General features: G+C 42.2%; 2 protein-coding genes across 8 annotated transcripts in view; one reads left to right on the forward strand and one right to left on the reverse strand.

Annotated features, from left to right (window-relative positions):
- si:dkeyp-72e1.9 (syntaxin-binding protein 4) overlaps nt 1-19,870 on the reverse strand; it is a 61,013-nt gene extending 41,143 nt beyond the window's left edge. Inside the window, exons 1-6 of one of the 7 annotated variants that reach the window (XM_040005017.1) lie at nt 18,472-18,511; nt 17,621-17,687; nt 10,936-11,009; nt 5,054-5,149; nt 2,803-2,872; nt 2,642-2,716 (exon numbers count right to left, since the gene is read on the reverse strand). In XM_040005017.1, the coding sequence (XP_039860951.1) occupies nt 2,642-2,716; nt 2,803-2,872; nt 5,054-5,149; nt 10,936-11,002 (308 nt within the window). In that variant the 5' untranslated portion in view covers nt 11,003-11,009; nt 17,621-17,687; nt 18,472-18,511. Of the gene's footprint in view, nt 1-2,641; nt 2,717-2,802; nt 2,873-5,053; nt 5,150-10,935; nt 11,010-11,189; nt 12,100-16,842; nt 17,588-17,620; nt 18,070-18,471 lie in introns of those variants that run through there. The other 6 variants (XM_040005013.1, XM_040005014.1, XM_040005016.1 and 3 more) reach the window with 6 other exon arrangements.
- Nucleotides 10,752-26,988, forward strand: part of LOC120717155 (G2/M phase-specific E3 ubiquitin-protein ligase-like) — a 29,984-nt gene continuing 13,747 nt past the window's right edge. The window contains exons 1-2 of the mRNA XM_040005019.1: nt 10,752-10,758; nt 21,909-21,914. The gene's annotated coding sequence lies outside the window, so the exon portion shown is untranslated. The remainder of the gene's footprint in view (nt 10,759-21,908; nt 21,915-26,988) is intronic.

Here is a 26,988-nt window from a genome sequence, read left to right on the forward strand (position 1 = left end):
GCTCTGTTTTTTTTTGCTTGTTTTCTCTTCTTCTCTTTTTAAGTGCCCTTTCTCACTAAAAAAAAGAATAAAATAAAAACGTGGATAAAAACTTCACCCTTAAAAAAAAAAAGAAAAAAAAGAAACAGTTGGAAGTCACGCACACAGAGAGACACACATTCTCACACACTCACTCAAACACACACACACACACACACACACACACACACACACACACACACACACACACACACACACACACACACAGTGCCTTGTCTTAGAATAGGGCTGGGCTTTTATAATCGATTCATCGATTAAAATCGATTCTGGCTTGGATAACGTAAAATCGATTCATTAAAATCCTGAATCGATTTTTTAATATAAATGTATTTTGCCCGAAATGCCAGAATCTCAGGTGACATCTCACAAAATTTCAAGAACCACCAAACAGTTAAGACAGTAAATGAGAGCAGGAACACGGATTCTGCACATAGACTTAAACACACAGCGCGGATCAGAATCAGTTAGATGTCGCCTTTCTCACGGTCGGGGCTGAAAGCCGACAGCTCGCTGATTCTGATCTGTCGGCGGGTCGAGCTTTGTGTTCACGCCCTTTATGAGCCGATTCTAAAGCTGTTAGTTTGATCTGTCTCCAAACAATGTTGACCGAACCAGCAGCAAAAAGAAAGATCCAAACGCTTCACATAAACCATCGTCATGAATTCCCTCTGACATTTGTACTGTTTTGCTTCCCCACCGCGGTGCAAAGCTCTCTCTCTCTCTCTCCCTCTCCTCTCTCTCCCTCTCTCTCTCGCCTCTCTCCCGCCTCTCCTCTCTCCCCTCCTCTCTCTCTTCTCTCTCTCTCCCTCTCCTTCTCTCTCTCCTCCTCCCTCTCCCCCCCCCTCTTCCTCTCTCTCCCTCTCCTCTCTCTCTCTCTCCCTCCCATCCCCACCCTCCCCCCCCCCCCCCCCTCTCTCCTCTCCCCCCCCCCTCTCTCTCTCTCTCTGTACTTCAAGAACAGTTTCCCTTTCTTCATTATTCGCTTGCTTGTTACGCACCAGTCTACTGTTGTTTACAGCGCTGTCAGCCGCTGTTTTTTTTCCTTTTACATTCTTCCGAAAAGAAAACCTCATTTCTGCTGTTCAATACTGAACAAATTTAAACTTTTTAAAATTATTCAAAATGCAAAACGCTTAGCCATGTCTCTAATAAAACCGCTGTAACTTCAGAGGTAATGTTCATATGTTGATTAATGGTTTTCTTTCGTTTTTGATGTACTGCAAAATATTTTTATAAAATCCCAGGCCAGGAAAATCACCTTCATGTTTTTCTGTGTTTTATCTTCAGCTACTTTGACACAAAAGCATCTGCTGTGATGCTCACACCTTTGATAAAGTCTTGCGTGTGTCAGCTTCCTTTTTATTGATACAAAAATATGTAAATGTACTGATCTGAATTATAATATTTCTGACTGTCAAAATTTCCCAGATTTAAATCAAATCGAATCGAATTAAATCGAATTAAATCGAATCGTGGATCGAATCGATTCGGGACCTTGTGAATCGGAATTGAATCGATTCTAGAAATCAGTGACGATACCCAGCCCTATCTTAGAACCATTTGGGGGTTTTACGGTGGGAGGTGCTTGTGTTGTATTGTAACTGTCATGCCAATAAAAGGCAGCAAGAGGAGGCCGTTGTTGGGGTCAGTCTACGGTAGGATTCAGAGTGCTTTCTGAGACACCGGCCGGGGCCTCCCTTGCTAGCAAGTAAAAGATGTTCGTCTTGTTTTTGTCGTTAACGAGAAAACGTTTCTAAACTAGCGGGGCTTGTGGAAACACAGACCCAACACCTGCAGCATCAGAATCTGTGAGTAGAACGGGGGGGCTCCACGCTCTGTGTTTACATTTTTGAAGGGAACATGTTTACCTGCTCTCATTTACTGTTTTAGCTGTTTGGTGATTGTTGAAACAGTTTTGTGAGCTTTAACCTGAGATTCTGGCGTTTCTGGTAAAATACATAAATATTTAAAAATCGATTCAGGATTTAATGAACGCATTATTCAAATTGAAATCAGGGAAATTGATTTTTTAAACCCACCCCTAGTGACACCCCTGTCCACAAGGTGGATTTTCAAGGGTTTGTTGACAGTATAAAAAAGGGATTCTTGATGGACCAGATACATCGGCCTGTGGCTGCATCACTAATCCAGCCACAAACCACAGGCACTCGCTCTGCATTGCCAGCACTACAGATAGTCCATAGTAAACTTTGTGGCTTAAGGAAGGATTTAATAATCAACTCTCAAACCTGCTGGGAGTTTGATTCCCTTTAAACAGTTGTACAGGTGCAAGTTCATGGTCTTTCTGTAGGCATCGTGAAATGCATCCAAATACTCCACTGCTCGACTAGACAGCAAGGCCTGAGAACTGATCATTTAATAGCCTGGCTCCCTCACATCACTCACAGAACCTTTGGGCCCTCTACAAAAGCAGGACCTACAGTAAACCAAGACAGTACTCCTTTTTGAACAGCATTCAGGGGGCATTACTGCTGTTTAGGGCAAAAAAAATGATTTTGACTACCACATACAAGCTCATTTTTATAGTCTGCAGAGAAACAGTGGCATTAACACACAGGACTGTAGACAGACTTCTGCTTACTTTGCTTCCTCATCTCTGGCTACAAGAAGTCGCATGTGATTGGTTGCAGAGGCTGCTCTCAAGATATCCACAGCTCTGTGAAACACATGCAAACACATTTACACAGATTGTCTTCCAGCATCACTACTGTTAACATGAGAGCAGTGACTTTAGCAGATTACCTTTCACTTGTGACACCTACTAGGCTGTCCCCATTCACTTCCAAGATCTGGTCCCCTGGCATCAGGTTTCCTGTGAAAGGTTAAACACAGATTACATGCAAGTGCAGAGGGGAGCTGTCAGCTGGACAGCAGTGGTTCATTTTGGATGTTTCTTTCTTTCGGGTTGACCCCAAAACGTGTTATATCTTTAAAGAAAGTGTTGTCAAGTGAATGAGCTGCCAGGTTAGTTATATATAATGCAATATAATATTATATAATAAGCTCAAGTTATTCATGTTCAGTTATTTCTAAATCAATAACAATTATCCATTACTGTATCACGTTTGTGTAATCGAAGGAAACCTCCGTTTTGCTAGAGTTATCTGATTTTTACTCTACTGCAAACATCTTAGAGTAAGTTTAAAAAGAACATAGAAAACAAAATACAACATTGTTCACTTCAAATGAAATATTACCCAGAAAGTGAGCTGCTTGGCTGAGGTTTTCAGAGTGAGTCCTTGTTCCATTATACGAGCTTCTTTCAAAGTTTTGTTTCGGTCATGGATTGGCCTCCACAAAGCCCACACATTACTGAAGCAGTGTGAGATCATCTTGACAGAGAACAGACCAAAAGGCAGTAACATCCAAAGAAGAGCTTTGAATGTCCTTCAAGAAGCCTGGGGAACTATTCTTGAAGACTACTGAAAGAAATGACAGAAAGCTGCCTCAGAGAGTTTAGGCTGGGCTGAAGAAGAAATATTCCCAAATAGTCCCTTTCAAATTCGCTGGAACTAAATGAACTCTCTTTTTGCCTTATATCCTATAGGACCCATGAATGTGTCTTACAGAAAAAGGGATTTATGATATGAAGTCCATCCAGCCATGGGGGGTGGCTGTAGCTCAGGAGGTAGAGCAAGTCATCTACATCCACTTGGTGGTTTGATCCGTGGCTCCACCCTAGTCTGCAGGCCAAATATCCTTGTACAGTAAATGAGAACAAGAAGACTGTAGAGAGTTCCACTGGGATTAAAGACCATCCGTTTGATGCTGAGGACTTTGATTCTGCACATTGTGTGCCGTAGTCTGAACCTGCTCATGGTAACATTTATCTGGCCACTTCAAAGACTGTGTTCACTGAGTTAGATGTCTGACAGACATGCTGGATGGTTATGATGGATTTTTTCCCTCTAGTGACACCAAACATGCTGCGTACCTCAGCTTTAAACCAACATCAGACTCAGTTGTGAGTTAAACAGCAACATCTTGCACATTTTAGTGTGAACTCACTTGGAATTGACATGAAAATCTTAGTGAGGAGTCGGGGATGTGAACTGTGAGCTCAGCTCTTCTGACTGCAGTTTAAATGTCAGACTGGTGGGTCAGGAAGAGACCAGCACTGCGACAATACAGCAAAACCCTTTGATCTGTATACCAGCAGCTGAAGAAGAATGTGGCCTAACTAAAGTCAAGCATATGTGGTGTTCTGGACAAGCTGTAAGAAACAAACAACAATTTTTACAGACACTTCTCTCTTTGCCCTATATCCATCATTCATGGTGCGATACACAAAAAGTAGGCCAAGAGAATCTTGTGGTGTATATTATTCATGTTTTAATACTCACAGGAAATATGCTCCAAAAATACTTGTTCTCACTGCAAAGGTCTTCAGTCAGGCCACTGTCAACATCCATTTCTATTCTTTGGCTTTTGGAGTCATTCACATGATCTTCATGAATGGCAAAATTTAGCACAAGGGCTCGCTAAATTTCTACATTATGTAGTAAAGGCACAAACAAAGGATTTGTGCATTTAAAATAACACCAGCACCGCTGCAGACTGCATGCTTGGTCTCAACCGACATGTTCAAGGTGTTGCTGTGAAATATCGGAGGAGACAATGGAAATGTCCACAAATAACTGCTGTACTGTTATGTGGCTTTTCTATAGGCCAAGCCAACTTGGTCCTCTTCACCTCTTTTGAACTTTCTGGGAAATATTCAGGAATTACCCATTCAGTAATACTGCTTCACATAGAGCCTATAAATGTTCAGTCATTCTCCAACAGAGATGTTGGAGAATGACTGAACATTTATAGTCCCACAAGTATTTTCTCTTTTTCTTATCGCCCCAATTCAGAGGCTGAAGTAGAAACTTTTACTGCCTTTGTTCTAGAAATATTATCTTCTGTGTTGGGGGTCAAAGTAACTAGTCTAAATTCAGACTGTGCTGTTCTAGCACAGTCTGACCAAAGGTTTCTAGATTTCAAGTCTTACCATCAGTTGAAGCAAGGCCACCTGGTAAAATCCGTTTGACGTAGACTCCAAACTCCTCTCCTGTTAGCTCCTTCACTCCACCTATCACTTTAATTCCTGTAGAGAGAGAGATAGAAAAAGAGTACTTTAATGGGTTTTCCAGTGTTTCTTTAATGATTTTTTGCTCTCCAGCCACTTTGTGCCTTGTAAAAAATGACTGTCATCTCAAGATGGCAGTGGAGTCACTGCCTGGAAACAATGCATCATAGGGAACACTCTGATTTCCAGGTTAATGACAGTCCTGCAAAAACCTGCTCAAGCACAACAGACAGAGGTTCATGTCTCCTGGCACACTGTTGTCAGATTTCTTCCATCTATGACCTGGTTACATTTCTTACAGCTCAAAGGGGTTCATTTGACTGACGGGCTTCCCTCTGCATTATTGTCTTTACCCTTGAGGTGACTGCTCTTATGATTTGGCATTATATAAATAAAACTTAACTGAATTTCTGAAACAAAACGAGCTGGTTGGACTGTGTGCATTTAGACTGTGTTTTCTTGTCTCTGAAACCTGTGCCACTGCAACCACTAAGCATAGAAGAAAGTCTTTATGACCAGATCAAGCTTTATGTAAAGCACTCTTACTTTAATGCACTTTCCCCCGTACACTAAATCACCACTCCACCACTATGTCACTGTTCCACACCATTTCCACAGTAAGAAGCAATTCAATTCCAAACACAACAAATGCCCCTGTGGGCCTGTGAGCTTGAGGGTCCTGCTCAGTATTTTACTGTTCCTAGGACAGTATCCTTCTGGACAGAGATCTCCAATGTTGTTCCTGGGATCTGCTGGAGCCACTTGCCTTGCTTGGGAGTCACTGCTCCAGTTACCACTGGAACCACTGTTAGCTTCACCTTCCACATTTTTCGAGTTCTTTTCTCAGCCGGTGGTACTTCTCCAGCTTCTTGTGTTCCTTCTTCCTGACATTGCTGGTATAGCTACTAGAGATGGACTGATCCGATATTACGTATCGGTATCGGTCCATCTCTAATAGCTACATCTATTACTGCGGCCATCTCTGGTTGTCCACCATTACTATGTCTGGTTCGTTTGCCATCACCAGTTTGTCCATGTGTATCTAGAAGTCCCACAGGATCTTAGCTCAGTCATTCTTGACCGCCCTAGGGTGCGTCTCCTATTTTGACCTTAGGACTTCCGGGCTATACTCGGCACTGAGGTATTCACTAAGCACGCGGTCAGTTATAGTCATCTTCCTGATGTACTCGTGGATGTTCGTTGTCTCATCCTGGACTGTGGTTCTGACATTCAGTAGTCCCGGGCCTCCTTCCTTCCACTTAGCGTCTCAGGATGCTTGACTTGGGGTGAAGCCCTCCATGCCCGGTAAGGAGCTTCCTTGTCTTATTGTCAGTGGCTTCTATCTCCTCGTTTGGTCACCTTATTATCCCAGCAGGGTACCTGATCGCCAACAGGTTGTAGGTGTTGACAGCCTAGATCTTGTTCTGACCATTCAGCTGACTCCTCAGGACTTGCCTGACCCTCTGCAGGTACTTGGTGGTTGCAGCTTTCCTAGTCTTTCCCATTTGCCTGTGGGATCCCCAGGTACTTGTAGCTGTCCTCAGTGTCTACATGTTGCCTTCTGGTAGCATGGTCCCCTCTGACTACCTTCCTTCTCTTGTTACCATCAGACTACACTTCTCCAGTCTAAATGATGGATGGTGACTTGTGCTATTGGCTTGAAGTTGGCCTCTAGTGTTGTACACCACATCCCCATTGAGTTTCTGATGAAGGCTTTTAGGGTCCCATTGATCTTATATAGTTCTAGGATCCATGTGTAGCACATCGAGTCATAGGCCTTCAGGTAATCAGTCTCGGGTGACTGCTATGTCTACCAGAAGCCAGTTTTCTCCTCTGGTATTCCTGCTCATGTGTCAAGCCACATGCCTGTTTATCTTAGCTGCTATGATGCCTGACAGGAGCTTCTATGTGGTACCGAGGCAGGTTATTGGCTGGTATTTGGATAGGACCAGTCCCTTCTGGGGATCCTTGGGGATCAGGACCTTCCGGCCTTCAGTTAGCCATTCTGGGTGCGTTTCATCCATTAGCAGACTCATTGAGTGCAGTCAGCTTCTTCAGCCAGTAGGCGTGAATCATACTGATCAGATCAGCTGATTAGTCTCAGTGATGGTTGCAGTAGGGATTGTCTATAGTGCTGCATTCAAGTGCTGCTTCTAGTAGACCTTCAGAGGGTAACTTATGTAATCTTTCTAACCGGCTACAGAGGATCCAGGTTTCCAGCTTCGGCATGATGCAAAGGAGCAAAACTCCAATATGGATAGAAAACGAATAATAATAATTGTAATAATCTTATCACTACCAATTAAATGTAAATAATTTAAGCAACAGTAACTATAACTGAATCAGTGGACAAAATGATTCCAAGTTCATGTGTTTTATGCACACTTTACACACACAGCTTCTACAGCTCCAACAGCCCATCTGATTCCTGCACGTGGATCTTTCATCACTGCACTCCACAGAGAATATAGTAGAGTTAACGCTGAAATCAGGCCTTCTTTAGCTTAAGGCTTCCACTGGTCTGCTCGAGCCAACACAGAGTGTTACAACTAATTGGGTCTGGAGTGAAGGGCTCAAGTTAATTATCGCCTGGTGGAACAGTGGGGTTTTAAAGTTCCTTGTCTCAGTCCTCCCATCCTTTTATACTCTTCTCTGAGGAAAACAGTTTCTTGTTCTTTTAAGCCTCAAAGCAGTCTCCTCCCCTCATCTATCATCAGATAAGAAAAACATGCAGCTGGAGCAAATATGAAAGACTTGCATCCCTTGTTCTTATTCAGCTTTGCATTTACTTTCCGAATCATTACTTCCCATTCACAATGAGTCAAGGGCATATTTCTTACACAAGAACTGAATGTTCCAGATCTAAATAAAATGTGGGGTTATTCAGTGTGATTACAAAAGGTTCTTAAAATGGTTTCTTATTCCCCAGATAACACAAGAACGTGAAATATAAAATGTCTGTTGAGTAGGGAGAGTGATTTTTGAAAACCGTCTTCTTTAAAGCACAAGCTGCAGATACTGCCAACATGTCAACAAAATGAACTGTGACGGACACGATTTTCACTACAAACACCGTCCCCTGCCCACAGGCTGATGCTGTGCTGCTTTCAGCTGCACTAACAGAGAGATTCAAAAGTGCTGTCCTCCATATGTGATTGTATGCTACAGTGTGTACAGCAGCCCTTCCCCCTGCTGAAAGCTACATGTGTGCACTAAGGAAGCCTTAAGACTTTAATATATGTATCAGAACACTGTATTCACCTGCATGTGCTCAGGTTGGATGGGAATTAGTTGCTTTGCTTCTCACCTGCGTGCACATATTGATACACAGGTTGGCTTTTATGCATCTTCATTCTTCAGACTTTTTGGCTTTCCAGTAAGTCAAAAAACCTTTGACGCTGACACATATGTATAAATACAGCACAACCAATTACTTAAAATCACTGTTATGCCAAAAGCATAACTGGATAGAAAATAAAACCCTCACAGTGGCCACTTCATGACCGATGGTTGTGGACTGGACTCCTCAAAGCCCGGACCTCAACATTATTGAAGCAGTGAGGGTCATCTTAAGAGAACATCCAAAGAAGAGCTTTGACTATCCATCAAGAAGCCTGGAGAACTATTCCTGAGGAACACTTAAAGAAATGACAGAGTCAGAGTCATGCTCAGTCTGTCAGCTGCCTCAGAGAGTTCAGGCAGTGAAGAAGAATAAAGGTGTTCACACCAAATATTCACTTTCAAATTCTCAGTAGATCACTGGACCCATTTCTCATTTTTCTAGCAAAATATATATTGCATAACATACATATACGCACTTTACAAAAGCATATAAAATGCACACAAATTGTGTGCATTTCTTTTATTTGTCAAAATAAATGAGAAAACAGAGCTGCCCTGTGTACTCTGACTCTCTGAATTCTGTTATTTAATATTTATTACTGCTTTAAATATTACATTTCAAGAATAATTATAAACTGTATGTTCAGAACTTAAACATATTCAGTTTTATTTATATACTGCCAAATCACAAGTTGCCTCAGCAGTGCACACGTTCTTTATGCCATCAGCTTCTGCAAACGTTACTAAACATCAAATCATGTAAGACATCATCTTGGACATGTCAGCAATAATAGAGTAATACAGTTCTGTTCTGAGGAGATTTACACAACCTCATGAATATATATGTGTGGACGTATAAATATGGACATAAATATATCTATATAAAGCAGTTTTGCTTCACTGTGATGTTTGGCAGCTTGACAGTAGTTGCATTCATGGACATGAGTTGTTTTTTCTTGCTTAGGCACAAGTTGCAGCAGCACAGTGATAGTGCATAGTAGATAGTGGAAGTGGAGGATAAAAACAACAGCAGCTCCTGTATTCTTAACCCCACTCAGTTAAGTAGGTTATGGCTTTGACCTACTTCCCCTGCTTGGCAAACACAGTGATCTGTAGCATGATACCTACTCTGCAAATCCCTTTAAAACGCAGAGTAATATTATTTAATCTACTCATTATCATGCTCCATCGCCAGTGGTTAGTGGAGGATGGTTGAATAAGGCTATGTAGATGATTCAGACTTGGTGTAAAGAACTGAATTCTGTTGGGTCCAAAATGTTGTTTTTTTATTAAATTCCTGGCTTCATCTCAGCTTGTATGTATTTGGTCAACTATTGGGTATAAAGTGTCAGACCACTACGTCCTGTGAGGGGAACAGTTTCTGTCAGAACTCAGGTTATGTTGACACACCTGCAGAAAGCACGAGCTTTATTCACGAGGACAAGTTTTTGTCCGAGTGTGTGGCCGAGCCTGAAGTGGATGTCGTGCTTGGAGAAGCTTCTCCTCTGATAAACCTGCTACACAAGGGATGACAATGTTTTTTCGTTTGTCATTCAGTTTCTCCCCAGCTGACCTTCTTTCCTATGCATCTTTGCTGATTTGACGAAGGTCCTGTTGGGATAACCACATGTTTTAAGAACTTTCTATCCATGTGTGTTCCTTTTCTTTCTCTTCTCTCTGGTGTTGCAGGGTCCTGATTACTCCAAATTTGTGTTCCACAGGATGTTTGGAGTCAAAGAGTAGGTACTAGTCTGTGTGTGTGGGCTTCAGTGTTGAGGTTTCCATCTTCCTCAATGCATACAGCACAGTCCAGAAATGGCAAACTATTATTCTTCTACTTCTTGGGTTTTGATTTTGACCCAGATGTCATCCACATATCTGTGCCGGTCTTTAGGGGCTGTTCCTTTGAAAGAACCAAAAGCTTTACTTTCCACTTCCTCCTTATAAAGGCTGGCTGCAATGGCTGACACCGGGGAGCCCATGGCACATCCATATTTTGATGTACAAACCCTGGTTGTATGTGGTGGTGAGGCGGGGTGAAGCTGATTCTGTTTTCTATGGCGCGGTCTTACTATAGGTGTTGGTAAGTTTTTGTTTGCCATATGTGGAACTTCCAAAATCGTTCTTCTCCTTTAATGTCTTATGGAAACTGTGCTTTGTCCACAAACTAATGGATCACTAAAGTCATTTCATGGACATTTTTTTATTAAATATGTTACAGTACAGTACTAGCTACTTTTTAAGTAATCACTATTTGAATGCGGATCCTAAGTCAGACGTGAGCTGTGTAAGCAGTCAGACAAGTGCGAGTGAAAAAAATGAAAGAACTTAAGTTGAGCATCTTATTGAAGTTAAAGAGCCAGAGCAACATCTACAAGCAGCAACACATGTGACCTCTGCAAACACAAAGGAGAGTAGTCGAGTGTTGAGGTGTGTGGGGACAGAAGTATGAAAAGACTTACCTAGGCCATTCTCACAGTCTGTAAACTCCATGGAATGAACAGCCCGGTCAACTCCGTATGGACCCATTAGTGTCCTGTTAGAGGTCAGTGGATAAAAAGGAAGCAGGAAGCAGGGAAAGGAAAGAGAGTGAGGGAGAAAAAGATGACGAAATAGGAAAAAAACCCCAAATCTAACTATTTTTTTCACAGGCTGCACTGCTACACAGTCAGAATCCATCCATCACATAGGAGAACAATAGTATTGGGAACTTAACCTCAGATAGCTTCTCCTGTCTAGGCCTGAGACTTTGTCACCACACACAAGGCAAGGAGTGTGTCTTCAGTGTGTGCTGCAGATACTTCGTTGTGAAAATGAGTCTTCTATTCATGGTACTGTCAAAAATCTTTCTCAAATTATGAACACAAAAGAATACTTTCCTCACACTGCTGTTTGAAGACAAGACCAAATACAGCTGTGACAGTAGCAGAGGAAGCAGAAATGAGACGGCAGCATCGGGTAACTCCAAAGCATCTTGGTAAGATCTCACACAGTGAGCAATTCTCTGAGAGATAGGGCTGGCACACATGTTGTTCGTCTTATGCAATAATGCTGCACAAGAGGACTGCACACTGCAGCTTTCCCCTTTCCCCTCTTTACTAATCCTCATCTAACACTTGCAAAGCATCCCTTTGCTTCCCTCATTAGACACTACTAAAGACAATGCAGAATACTGCAAATGAACAAACCATAAATGTCACTTTTTTGGTATCTGGAACGGTGTCTTTTCAGCACTTTATTTTAGTTTGCAGTTCCCTTCCTGTCTACACCCAAATGACAAAAAGGACTATCAATATTTTAGCTGCAGAGGGTTCGCCACTGCTGTCAGTAAAAACAATGAGGCTGAACTTTGAAAGAAACACTGGCTGATAACACAAAGATGCAACGTTCAGGATGGAGCTGGACCTTTTAAAATCATCTGTTAAGGATGGATATACAGTCTCACACTAGAACACCGGGATTCACTGTTGATTTTTGTATTTTTGTGGTTTGGATTCATTTTACTGCTTTGGGCTGTCTTTGATTAATGGTCATGACAATTTGCATATTAATGATGAAGAAACTGAGCTCACAGCCCATTCTTCAGTGGTGCTAGTTTCAGTTTTTAGGCAAATGTACTGTTTATAAGGTTGGGGAAACCTGCACTTGGATGAGTGACGAAACGTTTCTCCTACTGAAAATGCTACATCCACATTTTCCAAAAAGAAATTTGTATTTGTATTCCTTGGACCAGAGAGCGGGTTTCCACTTTGCTACAGTCCATTTTAAATGAGCTTTGGTCCAGAGAATCACTGATCATGTTCACATATGGCTTCTTCTTTGCAGGGTGGAGCTTTAACCTGCATGTGTGGACAGCACAGGAAGTGTTCCTGAGCCCATGCATCATTTCCACCACACAATCGTGTCTGTTGTTAATGCAGTGCTGCTTGAAGGACCAAAGATCACACGAACAAATGAAAAAAAGAAAATGAAAAAAATTGTGAAACTGCACCACAGTTTGTTGGCACTTTTTTCATCAGCCTCTCCACGACACTCTTTTCATACCCAGTTGTGTTACTTACTAGTTAACCTGATTAGCTGCTAAATGTTACTCCAGCTGTTTCTTTTGAGCACCACTTACTTTTCCAGGTTTTTGTTGCCCTGACCCAATTGTTTTGAAAGATGTTGATGCCATTTTCATGAAATACAGTCCTGAACAAAACTTTAAGACCACTTGAAAAATGGCAAAAAATCCTTTTTTGCATGTTTGGATCTTAACGAGGTACCAAGTCGAGCTTCAACATGCAACAAAAAGAAATGGGAGTGACACAAAACATTTTTTTGAGCATGCAAACAATGCTTAAACAGAAACAGGCTGTTTTACAGCTGATCAAAGTTTAGGACCACACCTCCAAAAAACCTGCAAACCCCCCAAAACAGAAATCAATGTTGCAAACATGAACTCAGTAATGAGTCACTCCACAGTGATTGTTGATCACTTCAAAAATTCGTTGTGGCATGCTTGATGCCAGTGTTTCCATGAGGTGAGAGGGAACATTTCTCCAAGTGGTGAAGACGGCCGCATGAAGGCATCTACTGCCTGGATCTGTTGTCGATTTTTGTAAACTTCCCATCCCCAAAGGTTCTCAGTTGGATTTAGATCAGGGGAACACACAGGATGGTCCAACAGGGTGATGTTATTGTCCTAGAAGAAGTCTCTTGTCCTGCAGCATTGTGTACTGTAGCATTGTCCTGTTGATAAACCCAGTGGTTACCACACAGACGAGGGCCATCAGTCATGAGGGACGCTCTCTGCAACATCTGGACACAGCCAGCAGCTGTTTGACGCCCCTGCACCTCCTGAAGCTCCACTGAAGGAAAAAGCACCCCAGGCCATTATGGTCCCCCCTCCACTGTGGAGCGTAGAGAACACCTCGGGTGGGATCTGCTTGTCATGCCAGTAACGTTGGAAACCAACAGGACCATCAAGGTTAAATGTGTTCTCATCAGCGAATAAAACTTTCTTCCACCTTTCAATGTCCCATGTTTGGCGCTCAAAGTCCAAACAGTCAGTTCTGTGGCGTCCAAGGACACGAGGCCTTTGAAGACCTTTCTTGCTTTTGAAGCCCTTCAGTCTGAGATGCCGTCTGATGGTTATGGGGCTGCAGTCGGCACCAGTAATGGGCTTAAATTGGGTCGAGGATCTTCCAGTGTCTTGACAGACAGCCAGTTGAATCCTCCGGCTCTGTGCTGGTGAAGTTGTTTTGGGTCTTCCACTTGACTATTTTGTTCCATAACCCTCAGGATCATTTAAGAAATTCCAAATGACTGTCTTACTGCGTCCCCACCTCAGCAGCAATGGCGCGCTGTCAGAGACCCTGCTTATGCAGTTCAACAACCCGACCACGTTCAAAAGGGAACGTTTTTTGCCTTTGCCATCAGAACGTCATGACAGTGAGACTACCTGACAGAAAATGATGATGAATCCACATTTTAGCACAGATTTGGCCTGAAGGCATGTGGACCTAAACTTTTGATCAGCTGTGAAACAGCCTGTTTCACTTTAAGTGTTGTTTTCAATAAATTGCATGATCCAAAAATGTTTTGTGTCACTCCCATTCCTTCTTGTTGCATGTTGAAGCTCTACTTGGAACCTTGTTAAGATCCAAACATGCAAAATAGGATTTTTTGCCTTTTTTCGCCTTGGTCTTAAAGTTTTGCTCAGGACTGCATCAAATGTTTCAGTTGAAACATTTGATGCTTTCTCTATGTTCTATTCTGAATAAAATGTTTTTACACCACATCCCAACTTTTTTGGAATTGTGGTTGTACAAAGGTCACATTGGCCAGGAGTTGGAAAGCAGCCATGATGGTTCACGTAACATCTCCACATATATTTTAGAATGCAGCTGGTAAAATCCACAAAGAGCATTAAACCTCAGAACCAGCACCAGCACGGGTCAGCTGATTAGTCATTTCCTGCCACTGAACAGCTACAAAGGTCCCCCCCTTTCCCCAGTCCCAGTTTAACCCTCAGGTCTACAGGTGTACGGCTAGCTGAGTAATTGTCCTAAAAAAATTGAGTGCACAGAGTTATATCACATTCAGACCAATACAGTGGCAAAAGCCAAACCCATAGGCATAACCACAGACAACATAAAAGATGGATGAGGCTAATGTGAAATCACCGACTGCTTGTTTCCAACCTGGATATGGCAGTGAGGGGTGGATCCAGCTATGAAACCACCCGCTCATTGGTTAATGCCTTGTGTGTTTCCAGAGGTGACAGCAGATTACCCATGTAACACTACAGGACATACAGTTTTTATGCAACTATAGCTGTTAACCCCTGCTGGCCTTTTGAAAAGAAAGGTATGATGGCGCCTGTGTTTGGCTCTGCCGCTGCCGGGTGCAGTTTGTCGCGCTCTGCTACTTTTGTGTTATTTTTTTCTGCTCCGCTGTTCTCACTTAGTTTTAACGATGTATTGGCTGCCTTGGTGTATGTTCGTCTGGCTTTGCTATCCATCCAGTCCTCTATGGTGCCTCACAATGTCTCTTCGTCCTCCGCCGGTATTTTCCACCCGCCTCCATCAGCTGGAGCCTCGCTAGGCACTTTCGGCGGTTCCTCTAGACCACGGAGAAGGAGAGGGAGAAGAGGAGGTATTTGGGTAAAGCTCAGGCTTTACTGGCGGCGGGGTTTGGCTGGTAAGAAATGCCGAGCGGACCATGTCTCCTGTGCTCGGAAAAGCTCCATGGAGGGGGACCTGTCTTCCACTTCCCTGTCTGAGGAGGGTTTATCCAGACTCTTCTGCCGTCTGGCCCTTTATTCCCTCGGTGAGTGGATTCTACGAGCGTGATGGCTCAAACGTAGATACTCAAAAGTATCTACATCCTGTAACTCGAGCCCTTGCAAATACTGAGGCTTCTACCTCGCTGAATATGGCGCTTTTTAATGCTCGATCTCTGTCTAATAAATGCCAAAAATGAGCTCACTCCACAGAAACAGCCCTTCTTAGGGTCTCAAATGACATTTTGATTGATTTGTTGGACCTCACATCGGCTTTTGACAGTGTTGACCACCACATCCTCCTTGAAAGGCTTCAACACTGGGTTGGTGTATCTGGAACTGCCTCAGAGTGGTTCTCCTCATATCTACATCACCCATCCTTTTCTGTGATGGTCTCCGGTTTTAGGTCATCCTAAATTCACATGTGACACCATTGCTATCTCAGCTTCACTGGCTTCCTGTGGAATTTAGAGTCCATTTTAAGTTCCTGGTCTTGACATTCGGAGCCTTGCATGGACTGGCACCAGTCTACATCTCTGATCTGCTACAGCCATATGTCCCTAGCAGGTCCCTGAGGTAATCTGATCAAGGCTTACTTGCTATAAAAAAGACTAAGATGAGAACTAAGGGTGACAGAGCTTTTGCCACTGTGGCCCCGAGACTGTGGAACTCTCTCCCCCAAACCTTAAGAACTGTGGACTCAGTCGTTGTTTTTACAACTCAAAACTCACCTTTTTTAACTGTTTTTGATTAATTTTTGCCTGTTTTATATTGTTTTACCTTTTATTATTTGTTATCTTATGTGCAGCACTTTGTGACTCTGTCTAGAAAGGTATAAATAACATTTTATTTATTTGTTTGTAAGGTTCATACAGTCTATGGGAATGACCGGAGTCATGAATACACTCGCTGAAGCTTGGTGCCATTCAAAAAACTCAGTGGTTGTGTTGTTAGACACACATGGATGAAGTATAACTTGTGGCATGAGAAACATATTGTAAACATAACTGAAGCAGCTCCACACTGCCGACTGCATCATTCACCCTAACGGATAAAATGTCGATGAGACAAGCTTCCAAACGTCTGTCAGTAAATGTTCCAACTTTGGTAAAACACGGATCACCAAATCAGCAACATTTACAAAATCAATGAGCCACACAGTAAAAGCACAGACTGAACATTAAATGTCCACAATGGAACCCGCTAATGAAACCGATAAAGTGCCTCATAGAGGCTCTTTTCAAAGGAAACTTGGGACGCACTTGGTCTCTGGAGCTCATCCGTTTGTAGCACATGCAAGAAAGATCACTGCATCATTTCACGCGGAAAACTAGAACATATCGATAAGCCTGAGAGAAGAGCACGAAGCACATCTCCGTGTGAGACACGAAGCAGATCCACGCGCCTGTGTTACAGACGGACAGTCAGCGTCACGGTTACCAGAAAAAGCCCGAGAAGACACGCGGTGTGTTTGGTTTCCACGGGACAGAGTTATGGTTAGTAAACGCATCTCCGTGTTTCCAGAGTTCAGCTGTCAGCATCGTGTCACCGCTGCTGTCACACAGACTAACCTCTACCTGCACACGCAGCCGCTCGCCTTTACCTGCTGATGATCACCGCTCCTTTGTACATGACTGAAAACGTTGGCATGTTGACATGGAGCCCGGTTCTCCGGTGAGACAGGCGGAGGCTCGGTCGCAGCGTTCAGCCTTCAGCCAGCAGCCACATGATGGTGCACAGGCACTAATTCCAGCGAAGCAGCCTGTGCGCTCCAAACATCTCCACCTTCAGCCACACGGTTAATCTCTTACATAACTAAAGTCGGCGGAAAATGAAAAAAAAAAACCCTCTGAGGCTGGAAATGATTCGGTGGTTTGTTTCGCACACATTTCTCACCCTACCTGTCATTTTCTCTTGCTGTGGCTGTGCAGCGGCTTTATTTGTTGCTGGTAACAGCTCCATTCAACGGAATCTGCCTTTTCCCCTCTCTCTGGATGTTTGTGCTACTTCGATGGTAACGTGTTTAATTGTGTTTGGCCTCGTTACGCGTGAACATGAGTCTTTCCATAGATTCTACCCACACTTCCATTTGTATCAACCACAGCTTCTTTTAAGACGATATTGGCCATTGCGCTAACAAGTTCTTGTTGAGCCAGAGAGGAGGGGCTTACGAGCCTTTAAACACATTAATGCAGAAGTGCCCTGCTCTCCATTTAGAAACTGCAATTTAATCCCCAGATGACATCCATTACTCTGCCTTCATCTTTAGCATTCAGACCGTCTATGCTGTCATCTTCACTACTCAAACAACGATTCTTCATTTTGGCTTTATTTTGATCAGCTAATGTTACAAAAATGCGAGAAAGAAAAAGAAAAGTTACCACAGTGCTGTCTCAGCTCAGTGCTGCTGGGAAGCTTTTTTGTTAGAGACAGCCTCATCCATGATCCCTAAAATGAATTTAATGCAAAGACAAAATCAATCAATCAAATGGAGGCAACAGCGCTTAAAGATACAACACTGGTGACTGTAACTGAGCTGTTTGTTCAAAGCGATCAAAGCAAAAGAAATGTGCATCCATGTGCATGTGATCCCAGCAACATGACTGTGCCCCTCCCACCGGACACAGGTAAAACCTGCTGAACCTGCCTGTGTTTGAATTCACTGTTACACTACATTCATAAATGGGGGAGCGCTCCAGTATGCACTCTGTAGCTTCTTTTTGATTCAGTTTGGTGCGTAACTTTTCTAGATTTGAGGTGTAATTTTCTATCAGTAAAATATCCTCACTGGCAGGTACAGCACAAGTGGAGGTTTGAATAGAAAGAATACACTAAGTATATATTTTTAAGGTTCTTGCTTCTAGAATTTCCTGAAATTATTATTACATGTATATCCTTACAGTGTCATTTGCAAATTGCCCAAAGGCAATAATTAGAAAATACATAAACATTTTTCTCATATGGTAATTCTAGTTGCTGAAAGTTACCCCCCTACACGAATAAAGAAATGCATGGTGACTGGTCAGTAATTACACCATTATTTGTGTGCTGTATTATAAAGTGCTGCCCCCAAATAAACTTTCTGAGTGACACGGGCGTGAGGCTGCAGGAGGTCTTTGACACAAACAATAAATAACAGTAAAATTCATAGGAACGTTTCCTGGAGCACCGGGTGCTGAGATATTCATCTTCAGCCTGAGACACTGAAACAGCTGAAAACCTGAAAACCTACCTGGCAAATCCTAGAGGCACTTTGAGTCTTTGAAGCATGTCTGTGCTGTGGTGCAAAAGCCTGGACGTTAGCTTGTGGTTGTTAACATATGCTCTGCATATTTCCAATCACGATGCTCCGCAGCTGCCAGCAGATATGGAGAGTACCAATTGATGAAGTGATGATAAGCTTATGCACACAAATCCATACAGCACAAGCACGTGCTAAATATAGGCCTCTGTAAGAAGGCTGTTCAAATACTCCAGGCACAGATCAGACTGTATGACACACACGGCGTTGCTTACAGCTCAGTGGGGTTTTCTTGCTCTTGTCTGCTTTGCTTCAGTCTGTATGGCTATTACTTCGCACTAAAGCTGCCCTAATTATCTTTACGTATTTTCTCTTTCATTCCTGCTTCTTTACATTTTCTTCTTAACTCTTTGAGTTCTAGCTACTGTGCATACTAACTTTAACTTTCTAACAAAAGCTTGCTCTTGTGTTCTTGGAGCCTGGAGTGTGTCTCCAGCTGGTGTCTCAGTGTGTTTCATATACAACCTGCATGTCCCTGGAAAGTACATTTAAACTTTTAGTCTGTACAACATAGATTGTTTTGAGCGGAGTTTTGTCCATGTTAGCATAAACACAGCCCGGGTCCATGTTTATATCTGTAATTTTGATCAGAAATTGATTTTAAAAAAAAACAACCTCAACAGATAAACAAAAGACACCCAGATTTGTTCAGCAAAAATAACACATTGATGATGTTTGAAGCATAAACCCTATCACTGATGTTACCATTACCAGCACTAAGCTGCTATGTTAGCTTAATGTCCCCATTGTGATTCAGATGTCACTGATGGGGTAAAAAGCCAAGCTATGAACTAGAGTTTCACATCCAGGTCCATGTTTGAGGCTTGGCTGTGCGGAGATCCCATATCGCCTGCATGGGTTCATTAGACACAGTAAATAGCTGTGCTCAGTGGGGCAAACAGGAGCCCAGAGAGAACCAGCATGGCAAGTTTGACAAATGAACCCAGGTCTGTAACTTAGAAACAGTTATCCTTATTACTGCTGCAGTATGGGGACTAGCCTTCTCTGTGCAGGTGACTAAGATTTAAACCAGTCAGCTGATATTAGGGTGTGTTATAGTACAAGATTCTGTCTGTCCATGAACAAAATGCCATAAACAAGCTAAATTTAAAACCAGCTGACGAGCAGATCAATCTGGCGTGGATCCACATCATATTCTTTAAAAGGACAGCAGTGTGGTTATCGACCCTGACGCTCTCTGAATCCTGTTCAGACTACACGCTGGATTCATGAATTCAGTCCGTGCCGGTAAATTCAACTTTTAAGCTTTTAAAAAACTGATCCGAGCCCAGTCTGACTATCACATGGACTCGCATGTGATTACACATTTAGGTTTACAAGACCTGGTTAAAGATATTGTTATTAAAACAAAAAGGAACATTTCTGTTCAATCTATCAGTTTTTCAGTTCAATAAAATAAACCATTATTACAGTGACAGCGGAAATACAGTAAAAACAGTTCAAAACTGTTAAAGCAGTGAGTTGTCTAAAGCCAGGACAAGGTTTGTGATGTTTTCCAGTTGTTGGGATTAAAGAAGCTGGAGTCTTTCCAGGCCCTTACCAAACCCTGAGGTCTTGTACTGACTCCAGAGGCAGGCTTTGGGAGCACAGATGTAAGCTTGGCTAATACTTGACTGCAGTCGTAGCCAACCTGAGATTTGTCTCCAAATGTGAAGCATCTCATCCTTTAGAGCCTGCACCAGGCAAGGCTTCACAGTCCCAGACACTTTCCACAAAACACAAAGAGACACGGTCCTATCCCAGTGAGCAAAGTGGAAATTGATTTAAGCAGCTGATTAAAGTAACAGGCTCTCATCACTAACTCCCCTTTCCACGCTGCACACAGTGTAAACCAGCGTTTCCCAACCACTGTGAGAAATGATCAGGTGTGCCGTGGAACATTATTAGTACTGGCCAACCTGATTGGTGCTCTAAGCGACGGCGTGAGTAACAGGCAGAACAACGACGTTCTCTTCCACTAGAGGGCAGTGCAACCACCTGCTCTAATAAATGTGTTGCCAACTGGCAGTAAAAACAGAAGAAGACGAAGAAGAACTTAAATAACAGTCATGGTGTGAGACGATGTTTAAAAAGAAAAAGTGTTCAGTCTGACCTGGTCCTGGAGAAAACGCGACCCAGATGAAGGCCCTAGCATGAGTAGTGGTCAGAAGGAAGCAACAAAGGTATACTGGGACAAACCGAGCCAGTTCGGCTATATTTGGTGGAAGAATGATCCGTATGCTTTGTGTGACATGTCTGTTTGGTGGTGTGCTGTGGGATTTTTCTAATGTGAAATATGGGCCGTGGCTCCAAAAGCCTGGGAAACACTGGTGTAAACACACTGCATGCTTCACTAAAACATCCCATTAGATGCAAAGCTGCACATCTGAGTCATAAAAGAGCTGGGACATCACTGCACTTCTTGTTGCTTCTCACATTGTTTGTTTGGTTTCTTTTTTGCCTGGGAGCATGAGCAGCTGAGCGAGTGTGTCAGCGATGTGCGCTCTCCTTTGTTTATACATACGCACACACTGTTGTGTCTCTTTGTGTCGTCGTTTCCCAACAAATGAACACAATGTGAGTCTACAGAAAAGAAATGATTTTATTTTGTGTTAATTATCTAATGTCTTTGGTTCCATCTTGTTTGTGTTCTTCTGTAACACCAGAATTAAGATTTTACTTTATTATGTATGTCTCTATATAATGCTGTGTAATGTTGCAGCACACATAAAATAGTATGTAAAGCCCACGTCCCCACATCTCTCCCAGGAGTAACAAGGAACCTTTAAGCTTGACAGAAGTAGTTATTTGAATTCTATTTTTCATCACATGTATCTGTTTAAAGTGAGATAAGATATCACATAGCCTGTTCACCTGTGTGCAGTTCAGCTTTGTCAGTCACTTCCTGTCTTACTTTATTGTCTGGTGTTTTATTTCCTGTCTGTCATCGTCCTGACTGACTTTAGCTCCGAGGTTCCCCAGGTATCTCCACTTCCCTTCTTACCTCCTGTGTATCTAAAGTCACTTTAGGCTCAGAGTGTCTGTGTTCATTATCCCGACTGTGGCACTTTGGATTCTATTTTTTGCCTTTGAATTTCTGAATTCCACCTTAATAAAGGTTGTTTTGTCATTGAAATAATAGCTCCAGGACAGAATAAACGATGGAAGACAACAGCAGCTCAACCCTGATAACTTACTGTAGCTCATTGAGCTACTGAAAGGAAGAGAAAAAAATCATGGATGACCAAGGCCTTACATGGGACTAATCATCAGCACACGGAGGAAGTTGCATTGTTGTTCCTAGAGTATTTAAAAGTAGAATGGGAGGCAGAGCCTTCAGTTTTCAGGCCCCTCTTCTGTGGAACCAGCTTCCAGTTTGGATTCAGGAGACAGACACTATCTCTACTTTTAAGATTAGGCTTCAAACTTTCCTTTTTGCTAAAGCATATAGTTAGGGCTGGACCAGGTGACCCTGAATCCTCCCTTAGTTATGCTGCAATAGACGTAGGCTGCCGGGGATTCCCATGATGCATTGAGTTTTTCTTTTCCAGTCACCTTTCTCACTCACTATGTGTTAACAGACCTCTCTGCATTGAATCATATCTGTTATTAACCTCTGTCTCTCTTCCACAGCATGTCTTTATCCTGTCTTCCTTCTCTCACCACCAACCGGTCGCAGCAGATGGCCCCGCCCCTCCCTGAGCCTGGTTCTGCCGGAGGTTTCTTCCTGTTAAAAGGGAGTTTTTCCTTCCCACTGTCGCCAAAGTGCTTGCTCATAGGGGGTCATATGATTGTTGGGTTTTTCTCTGTATCTATGAAGCGCCTTGAGGCGACTTATGTTGTGATTTGGCGCTATATAAATAAAATTGAATTGAATTGAATTGTGTAGTTAGACGAGAGGAGGCTCCAAATCCAGGACATGAGGCCACGATGAGTAAAGAGCTTTAACCTGGCAGAAGCACAATCTAAAATGAAACAAAAGCCCAGTGTACAAACAGAGGAGCTTCTAACTAACACACAAAGTACGAGAGAGCACTGGTGGGACCAAGTCATTGTTTTGCAAGTCTCAAGTAAGTCTTAAGTCTTTATCCTCAAGTCAGAGTCGAGTCTCAAGTCACTGGTTTAAAAGTCGAGTAAAGTCACAAGTCTGAAACTTTGAACTTCAAGTCCTTTCGAGTCTTTAAAAAAACAAAAAAAAGAATGTTGCAGTTATGCTAAATGTAAATATTAGACCATGTGATTTTTAAATCTCTGTTTTTCTCAACACATGACGAAATACTGAACTTAGAAAATATACACAAATTGTGAAATTGCACCTCTATAAGATGCAGCTCAATCAAACTTAGTTTCAAGAATAATTTTCACCCACAATTCTGAGATAAGCTGCATGTTATTCTTGGATGCGCTTGTAGGACCGGCTTTAAAATAGCAGGACAACACACACATTAAAGTTAGTTGACATCACAAAGTTAGATGAAGTCACCTATCTCATCGTAGCAAAAGAGAACCTACCGTTCTTTATGCAACTTCAACTGTCGGACAAAGTTGGAAGTTGTTCCATCTCTGCCTGTGATTCTCCTCTTGCATGTTTTGCATATTGCATTTCGTTTTGTTTTTGTTGACTACTTCATAGTTTATGTACCTGAAAAAAATAACTCTTTGCAGCATTTTTGAGTGTTTTTTTTTCTTCTTAAAAAAAATCTGGTTAATTTGATTGGCTGTGCTACAGCTCACGCACACATACGTACGGAGTGTGGTTTGAATAAATGAATGAATGAACTGAATTAATTGTGCAGTTGGTTGTTGTCCCATCTTCACTGGGAAATGACTTGCCTGCTCTGGACTCTTACATTTCCTCTCATATCCATGTTTCATTGGTTTGTTGGTTTGTTTGTTTGTTTTTTGCATATTTCTCAAATGGCAAAGCAATGTTTTGGGTAATCCACCTAAATGAGACTTTAATTTGGGTGACTTGTTCACTTTCATCAGCAGCTGAATTGCATAACACATGGAATCCTGCATGTTTTAATCTAATAGCGAGAGCAGCTTAGCAGTTCTTCAAAGCATCTTCCAAAGATGCTTTGAAGAACTTCAGGGTTCTTTGAGCCACTGGACTAAAAGCAGCAGGCTGCGAATGGCTTTTGTCTGTTTGGTGAGTTTAATGTTGAGATTCTGGGTTTTTTTTTTATTACATTATTTGAAAAAACCTGTTAAAAGCAAACTTTTATACCTTTGATTCATAATGTTTGCACTTTCGGCATGTCGGCATTCTTTTGTCTTCCATTAAAGAGTCTGTCTGTTAACTGCTGGTGAGTTGAAGTATTAAAAGAGATTCATGCATGTAACCAAGAGGTCCAAAAGTGCCTATATTGTTCTTGGAGGAACTTTTCGAAGAACTGGAAGTGTCTCCCTTTGTTATGTACAGCAATCAAGGATGGTGATAACTGTTATAAATGTACATGTCCTCCTGAGATGAGCCTGACCACAGCAGAAACGCTGTGAACACTCACAAGGAAAAGAGCCAGACTGCAAACAGACAAAGGTGAAACAGTGTTTGAGTAAAGAAAACTGGAACTCTAGACAGAGACCATCACAAACAAACTGAAAATGAAAACATGAGCTTCTATAAAAAGACGAAAATCCAGCACTTTGTCCACCAAAAAGTTTGGCCCTCAGTCCTGAAAGCTAAAACATCTGACAATAGAAAAGTGAATTCAAAGAGAATCCACTTTGACGATACATCTCTATCATAGATGCGTATGTTGATATCCATGCAACATTTCATGTGACAGTTCTGTTCTGTGCAGCCACACAAACAGTTTCATCTTCTTTTGCCATGGCAACGACCATTTGCCTTGGAACTTTAATCACTAAATCCCCACAGTGGGTCATTATCAGATTAGGAGATTATCCAATCCACACTGAGAAATCAAACAGGCTGGACCCAATCACTGGGAGACATACGCACCCGTGCTCCTCCACACATATTTGTACATCTTTTGTTATCATGATGGCATGTGCATGTGTGCATGTGTGTGTATGTGTATAAGAGACAGAGTGAGAGAGACAGCACGAGTGTATGTAACAGAAAGAGACAAGGAAAACTAAAAGGATGGTTGATCCTTGTCAAGTATTTCCAGTTACAAGGCTGCCCCCTACAGAAAGGGAGCTGCACTGCATTTTCTGGAAGATCAAAGTGTGGGAGGATACCATTACTGATGTATATGTTTGTGCAGTTGAGTGGCGTGCATGCCCGCTGTCACAACACCTACAACGGGGCCCTAAGAGAACCTTGAGGCATTTCACCAAGCAGCTCTCAGTGACTCTTTCTGCAATATTCATCCACATATTGTTTAAAAGTAAGCACACTGGCCAAACTACGTGTGGGGGACGTGTTATTAATGCTCATTAAATATGGTGATATCTGGTACGCTATCTCAATGTGTGGCAGGGGGACAAGAGATAAAAACGTTTCCATTCCCACATAAAGTGGGACACACACCATGTGTATACTGCACATGCACACGTTTCCACAACAGCAACAAGAAGACATGCTGGTCTTCCATTATATATAGCCATCAGTCAACAGGAGCATACAGCTGATAGAAGAAACATATTCAATTCCAGTGTTGGTCAAGTTACTTGAAAAAAGTAATCAGTAACTAATTACTGATTACTTCCCCCAAACAGTAATCCCGTTACTTTACTGATTACTTATTTTCAAAAGTAATTAATTACTTAGTTACTTAGTTACTTTTTAAAAACACGATTTACAACCTGAGTAGGTGATAAAGCGATAGATCTTTCAGCCCAATTCTACTTTTTCTACATAATCCATCATACAAAATGTAATCAAATGGAAAAGTCTCTTTTTTTAACTTGTTTATCAGTTTTAATCTTTTAACTTTATGCATCAAGCAAAAATTTAATTATATGCACCATTCTCTGACTGGAAGAAATTTGTTTAACATTTAAACCTATTTTCTGCACATTCCAGCACATAAAATAAATTTTTTTTGTGTTTACACTCACTCTTTCAAATAGATGCAAGTAAAACACAGCAGAAAATAAATAAAGTCAAAGACTCAGCGGTCCTGTTGCTCTATTTTCACCTGTAAAGCAGGAGTGGGGTAGGCGGAGGTTTACCCTGGTGCAGGTGTGCCGCAGCGGTCAGTGGAAGATTCCGCGAGTTTCTCTGTGAGTTTCCCATTACGTCGTAGTCATAGCTGGACTGGCCATCGGGCATACCGGGCATTTGCCCGGTGGGCCGCTGGCGATTTTTTGTTTTTATGGGCCGATGGCTTTTTTTTTTATTTTTAAGGAAGGGTATATATAATGAAAGGTGTTGGATTGGCCAATTGGTCATGATCGACTCTGGGCTGGACCAATTACAGCCGAGGAGGCCGGATGCACCCTCCCCCTTGTTTAGCAATCACGTGATTTTCACGCATTGCATGCCGGGAACTCGTGGCAAAACAATCCAAGTACCGCATCAAATGCAAGCATTTGCAGCACCGCAAAACGTTCATTCTCCGGTTCCAATACCTTCTTGTTTTTTCTTTGCCGCACAAAAAATGAATGTACAAAACAAAAGGAGAACAATGCCGGTCCGTACAAAGACAGACTCGATGAAAAGACAAAGAAAAGATACGAGGAAAAAATCAAAGGAGTGAAAGGGTCAGACCCTCACGAGCACACAGAGTGGACAAAAGACGTCAGCGTGCTGCCCAACTTTCACCACGCTCAGATTTATAATTATACGGTTCTTGGAGTGAGTGCATACACTCATGAAGTTTAGTAACTTCATGCAACAAGCCCAGGAACAGTTTAGCGACGGATGGGTGAAGGACCTTGAAACGCACCGTGTAGAACGAAAGACCATCGTACGAACAAAGGTAAGTTTACCAGTCTCACAAATCGTCGTCATAAATACACATTCGTTAACTGTTTATTAATATGACCTTTGAGCTCAACGGTAATTAATTAGTAGTGGAAATAATTTCTGGTTCATTACAGAAATGTAGCAGTGACAATAATACTGTATGCTGTAATCGTACTGGGCAATTAGTGATACAAAACAACTGTTTTATCCTGTGAATAAAAGTATATGTTTTTGTCAATGTACCATAATAACAGAAGCGAAACGCAATATTGTGTCAGGACAATTCACTATTTATGCACAATAAACAAAGGAGCATAGTGCGACAATTTCTGTTCAGCGCCAGACTTGCTTGTAACCTATATCACCAATTATGTTAAGAAAAATGACGTATTAACTACTACAAAACTCTGACCTTTGTGGGAATGCTTGGAGCAGACTAACATGTGAGCTGGAGTGTGACGTTATATTTGGTATATCCAGACCATCTGTCGGCTCTTACTTCGGAAACATGGCTTAAAAAATTTCTCTTCAACAACGTAATCCAATAAAAAACAAAACGATCTCTT

Source organism: Simochromis diagramma, unplaced genomic scaffold (assembly GCF_900408965.1).
Source record: "Simochromis diagramma unplaced genomic scaffold, fSimDia1.1 OVJJ01000494.1, whole genome shotgun sequence".
In the NCBI taxonomy this organism is placed as follows: domain Eukaryota; kingdom Metazoa; phylum Chordata; class Actinopteri; order Cichliformes; family Cichlidae; genus Simochromis; species Simochromis diagramma.